The sequence below is a fragment of the Micromys minutus genome, assembly GCF_963924665.1.
Source record: "Micromys minutus genome assembly, chromosome: 10".
NCBI classification, from domain to species: domain Eukaryota; kingdom Metazoa; phylum Chordata; class Mammalia; order Rodentia; family Muridae; genus Micromys; species Micromys minutus.
The window spans coordinates 13,931,670-13,937,824 of NC_137979.1; the positions used below are offsets into that span (position 1 = coordinate 13,931,670).

Here is a 6,155-nt window from a genome sequence, read left to right on the forward strand (position 1 = left end):
GGGCATCCCAGGCTCAGGCCTGTCTGGAAACTGCATTCAGGGCTGGCCTGGTCACCCATACCCAAGCACATGTTAGGCACACAGCAAGTGGCTTGTCTTCCTAGATTAGAGAATGGAGGTGAAGCCTACAGGCTAAACCCATCCCGTCCCATGGCACTGTTGTCCATGGTTGGCAGGACTGAGTCAGGACAGAGGCTGTGGTGTTCAGTGATGAAGCAATTTACTCTCTAGACCTCCACAGGGGGTGGGGGAGGGAGGGAGGAGGGGGTGGGTGTGGGAGCCAATTCTTGTCTGTTATCTCCTTCCATCCTAAGGGCAGGATGGGTGCACAATAGCACAGAGAGAGAGAGAGAGAGAGAGAGAGAGAGAGAGAGAGAGAGAGAGAGAGAATGGGATGGAGGGGCAGATCCTTTCTGTTTGACTTATTGAGACAGGGTCTTACTCTGTAACCCAGGCTGGCCTTGAATTCATAGCAATTCTCCTGCCTCAGCCTCTCAGATGCTGGGGTTATAGGGATGAGTCACTACACTCACCTATGACTTTCTAAGTCAAACTTTCACAACATGAAAATGTCAAGGGAGGGAAGAAAGAGGGAGAGAAAGTAAGGGGGCTAGACCTGTGGAGAAGGGTGTAGCAGGAGAGGTTTGAGGCTGCAGAGAGCTGAAGTAGAGAATGCATCCCCAGAGAAGAGCAACCGTGGAGACAAGTGCAGAGACTGCGGCACTGGTGTTTATGGAAGCGCATGGAGCCCGATATGACTGATGTGCAGTGTGCAGCTCTAGGGGAGAGGGAGAGGTAAGGTCAGTGGGGTAGGTCACAGGAGCGCTGTGGTGGATCATTTTGTGGGTCATGGTGAGCATTTATTGAGGGGCATGTGGTGTCATGCTTCTCTTCCCTATTTTCCAGAGGTTAAACGACTTGCCCGGAGCCCCACAGCGATGGAGCTGCATTCAGACTCCTGGCTCCGAGCTCGGGTTGTGATTTTCCACACCTTCCGTGTATCTCTGCATGCTGGTGCTCCTGTTTGAACAACAGCAGCAGGAGGGCCCTGTGACCTCTGCCTGGACAGGCTGTACAGACAGGCAGGGCGTTCCTGGGCTCCGTGTCTGGGCCTAGTGTGGCCCACGCACTCAAATAGCTCCACTCCGAAGCCAAGACCCAGGGCGGGCCCAGCCTCTCCCAAACCAAGCACAGCAATTAGTGCCTCCTCCCGCTTCCCCTCAGCCTCAGCAGGCAGCTGCCTGGTGCTGAGGCAGGACCTTGACGTGACTGCTCCCCATTTACGGCTGGTAACTCCGAGTCACCCACAAGGCAGAGTCTGAAGCCACATTCTGGTTGTTGTGGTTATGACAGAGACCTAGATCTTAGCTGACCTTGGCCTGGCCACCATAACCTTGGTGAAGGACTCAGCAGCCGGTAGATGAGTTTGTCTTTAAGGCCCCTCCTATGTACTGAGCGTCCCTTGCCCTCTGAAGTCCTGCCCAGTGGGCCACTTGAAGCCTCCCAGTATAAGGTCTTAAATAGGAAAGGAACCACCCTGACTCAACCCATTTCCTTTTTCCTTCATCCTCAGTTCAGCTGAGAGATTCTGCAAAGTTGACCCTGGCCACCCCCAAACCGATAACTCAAGTTCTGGTGCTCCTTGACCTCACAGCCCACGGCTGCCCTTCAGAACAGTTTGTCTGTCTCAGAGACAGATGTGGCACTTGGCTGGTTTGGTGAATGTTAGAACGTGCCTGCAAGTGTGCACCAGTTCCCACCACAGCTTATGAATGACCTAGCTTCTCAGAGGTTCCCACCCTGGAAGTGTCCTAAGCAATAGCCCCCTGTCTTTCCTTGGCACCTCCCTGACCATCACTTCTTTTTCTCCACTGAGCCCCAGTCCCATCTCTCCCCCTGTACTGGCTGGAAGCAGGCTTTCTTCACTCTGCCTGGCTTCCAGGAGGTGGGTTTGGGGAGAAAAGGGGTAGAGGTGAGAGGAAGAGTGAAAAAGGACGGTGTAACTCAAAGCCAGGCCTCTCCAGGTTGGAGAGGAATCCCCACAGCGCAGAATGTCAAGGACAGGCTGTGGTATGCTGTTGCTGATGCTGTGGGAAACAGTCAGCATCCTCCACAGGAGGCAGAGGGCAAGGCTGGGCAGGTTCCCTCAGTGGCTGACTCCGGCTCTAGCTCCTCTCAGGAGCCTGCTGCTGATGGGAGGTTAGGCATCCCTGAAGAATTGTACTGGGCTTACCACAAATACAAAGCCCACTGACCTTCCCCACAACCTCAGGTTCCCTCTCAGTAAAACCAGGTGCTTTGCACCAGACAGGCCCTGAGCTCCTACTTTAAGATTGGAAGTGAGCTTCCTGCTTCTAATACTTCAGGGCCAGGTCCTAAGAGAAAGCTGTAGGCAGGCAGGAGGCCCAGTTAGACTTAGGGCAGGGTACCAGCAGGCACCATGCGGCCTTTGGCTCCCTCTAGCGGTAAGATGTGGTTCACTCTGAATAGCTCGGATCTCATCTCCCTACTCCCAGATGAGCTAGTCTCTAAGGCCCCTCCCATGCCCTGTGCCCGCACCCCCAGATCCTGACAGTTTCCACGCGGGAGCAGGCTAGGGCAGCTCACCGATATCTTGGTGAAGACAGACAGCATCAGGGACAGGACAGATAAGTACATGCGGATGCGCTGGCCACCGAAGCGTTTCTGAATGTATTCAGGCAAGGTGACGATCTGGGGAGGCAGAAGAGACGAGGGCCAAATGTTCTCAAAGGAACGAGGTCAGTATCGGGAAGGGCCAGCTCCATCCAGCGGTCCTGCCCGTCCCATCCAACACGGTGAGGGTCCAGCCTCAGCCATGGCCCCAAGGAGAGACTCACCTCTGAAGATACGTAGATGGGTATGAACACCCATGCCAGCGCCAAAAGCACATAGGTGGCCTGTGAGGACAGAGGCGCGGGAGGGCTATGGGCACAGCTCTCCTATCCCTGCCCTGGCACACAGCCAGATGTGGCAGAGACTAGTAGTGCTGAGGTTACCCCCAGCCCTCCTGCTTTGCTGTGAGAAGCTGGGAGTTTCTCTCTCTTATGGATGTCTCTAGACTGCCGGGCTGCCCAGCCTTCTGTATCTACAGACCGGCTTGCTGTGGAATGCTGCGTGTCACAGTCTGTCAGACCCTGAAGGATACACATCGCTAGGAGCCACCCTATCCAGGGGCCAGTCAGTGTGGCGGCACCCCCTACCACATCCCTCCCACGGCCTGTGCCCGTTTTCTGAGGCTCACATTCCACTCAAAGCCCGCCACAGCCAGGCCTCCAGCAGCGCCTGAGCCCGCCAATCCTACGAAGAGGCCAGAGCCCTCACTGCTTGCAAAGAGCGAGGCTCCAATCTGCAGGGGGAAGAAAACGTGATCACTGTGAGTCCATTACATCAGCTCCCCCGAAACCAGAAGCACCTCCTCCAACATGGCAGGTCTAAAGGGGAGCACACCTTGTTCACATATAAGGATCCCAGCTCAGGTGTAATAGTTGGGGTGCCCATAGGCAGGCCACAAGGCCAAGAACAAAAACAAACAAACAGGGCTGGGGAGGTGGCTCAGTGGTTAAGAGCACTGACTGCTCTTCCAGAGGTCCTGAGTTCAAATCCCAGCAACCACATGGTGGCTCACAGCCATCTGTAATGAGATCTGATGCCCTCTTCTGATGTGTCTGAAGACAGCTGCAGTGTACTCATATATAATAAATAAATAAATCTTAAAAAACAAAACAAACGAACAAAACCCAGAGTTTTTCAGCCTCCAAAGCCCTTTACAGAACTTGTAGCAGTTTGTCCCTACACAAGCAGCTGGGAGGCTCTTCCAGCCCAGGCTTATCTTATTGAGCAGGTATTAGACAGGGGACCTTGACTGAGGCACATAGAGTCCTCAGGGATGCAGATTCTGATGAAGTCAGCCCCGTGGACAAAGGAGAATGGAGAAGGTGGGTGGACTCACCGGCCACCAAGCCATGTCCCGGCCTGCCAGGAAGTAGCCGCTCACTGTGTTCTTGTTGGCTCGACAAGCCGACTGCAAAAAGAGCAAAGGCAGAAACCGCAATGACCAGAGGATGTGCTGCCGCTGGCAAATGCCTAGCAGCTCCTCCATACTCAGTATTGCAATGCATGTGACCCGCAAAGAAATAACATGTCCACACACACACACACACACACACTCATACACCACAGACACATGAACCATACATGCACACACACCACTCCACACACACACACACACACACACACACCACATACTACACACCACATACATAAACTCATACACATACCACTCCACACATACCACATACTATACCACACACACACACACACACACACACACACACACACACACACGAGATTCAGTGGTTAAGAGTAGTGACTGCTCGTCCCAAAGATCTGGATTCAATTCCTAGCATCTACAGATTGGCTCTGGAGGCTCTGACACTTTCTTCTGGTCTCTATGGATACCGAGCAGGTGTGCACATGGTGCACAGACAGCCACGCAGATGCAACACCCACTTGTATAGAATCAAATGAAAATTAAAACCAAACCAAGCCAAAGCAGGATCTGAAAAGTACAAAAGAAACAAGCAGAGCTGGGGTAAGAGAGGAGCCCAGCTGTGCTGTTGGCCACAGTGGGCCATTAGTCACTTAACATTGATCACATAATAAAGTATATTTGTGTTGCCACTACCACCACTACCATCACCACCACCACCATCACCACTACCACCATAACCACCACCATCACCACTACCATCACTACTACCACCACCATCACCATACCACCATAACCACCACCATCACCACTACCATCACTACTACCACCACCATCACCATACCACCATAACCACCACCATCACCACTACCATCACTACTACCACCACCATCACCATACCACCATAACCACCACCATCACCACCACCATCATCATCACCACCACCACCACCACCACCATTACCACCATCAGCACCACCACCACCACCATCAGCACCACCAACACCTCCACCACTATCACAACCACCACCACCACACCTTCACCACCACCACCTCACCATCAACACTATATCCATATTGCTAACCACTACAGTCCTACTGGTACTACCACTGCTATTGATCCAACAGTGGCAGCAGGGTCCTGTCTTCCCCAGGTCTGTTGGCAGACCTCACACTGTGAAGTAGGTGCTGTCTCTGCCTTACGAAACATGTCTCCTCTCTCATTCCCCAGGCTCTTATCTTGGAACAGCATTTATAGGGGGAAAGGATGAGGCAAGGAACCGACCTGAACTTGGTGCAGTGGGTGGGCCAGGCTGGTTTGCTGCACTGCCTCCCACTTAGGAGTGCCCTAAAGACGGCATCAAAGTGACACCAAGGAGGGCCCACTCCCAGTCTGTGCACCCTGGATATCTGCATGCAAGCCCAGGCTCCCCAGAGGTTGGGGTGGGGTACTAGGAAGGGCCTGACAACTACACAGCAGGGTGTTTGCTATCAATGGATCTCCTGCCGGCTTGGTTACCTGTCTGAGAGACTGAGCTCAGGAGTTACTGAGCAGGGCAGGACAGTCAGTAGTTTCTAAACTCCAACCCCTCCCACCTCTGGATTCTGGGCACAGCTGGGGTATCACCATAATTCCAGTGTTCAGGTAGCAGGTTACCAAATAAGACCCGGGGATGTGCTGGCCCCAGTTCTGCCTGAGAGCCTAGTGGGCCACCGCAGGTTCTCACCCATATGCCCACGGCCACGTTCAAGGCAAAATATACAGAGATGACGACAATGTCGGTGATGCTCAGCTGGGCTCCCGGAACAGGAGCGTCCCCAGTGGAGTTGTCAGCCATCCTGCCGCAAAGACCACGCCGAGCCCGGGGACTGAGGGGACGCGAGGTCGCGAAGGGCTTTCTGAGAAGAATGAATTGATCATTAAACCAAGTGAGAAAGTGACATCTGCAGCCCATGGCGTGGCCTCCTGCCAAGGGACTGCTTCAAAGCCCAGACAGATCGCCCCTTCGCTCTGCGATGGCAGGTGAACCCCAGAGGACAGGAACTCGGGTGATCTGGGAGGAATGGGGACAGCAGAGGACAGGCACCGTCCTAAACTCTGTGTTGGGAGAGAAAGGGAGCAGCTGAGTGAAATGCCAACACCCCGT

The 6,155-nt window shown here is 53.8% G+C and overlaps 1 protein-coding gene across 3 annotated transcripts in view; it reads right to left on the reverse strand.

The window, feature by feature from the left end:
• SLC5A10 (solute carrier family 5 member 10) overlaps positions 1 to 5,846 on the reverse strand; it is a gene marked incomplete at both ends in the record, with an annotated part of 43,130 nt that extends 37,284 nt beyond the window's left edge. For all 3 annotated transcript variants that reach the window (XM_080922988.1, XM_080922989.1, XM_080922987.1), the window contains 5 exons: positions 2,608 to 2,712; positions 2,859 to 2,918; positions 3,263 to 3,367; positions 3,971 to 4,042; positions 5,736 to 5,846. In XM_080922988.1, coding sequence (XP_080779114.1) covers positions 2,608 to 2,712; positions 2,859 to 2,918; positions 3,263 to 3,367; positions 3,971 to 4,042; positions 5,736 to 5,846 — 453 coding nt within the window. The remainder of the gene's footprint in view (positions 1 to 2,607; positions 2,713 to 2,858; positions 2,919 to 3,262; positions 3,368 to 3,970; positions 4,043 to 5,735) is intronic.
• Positions 5,847 to 6,155: the final 309 nt, after the last annotated feature.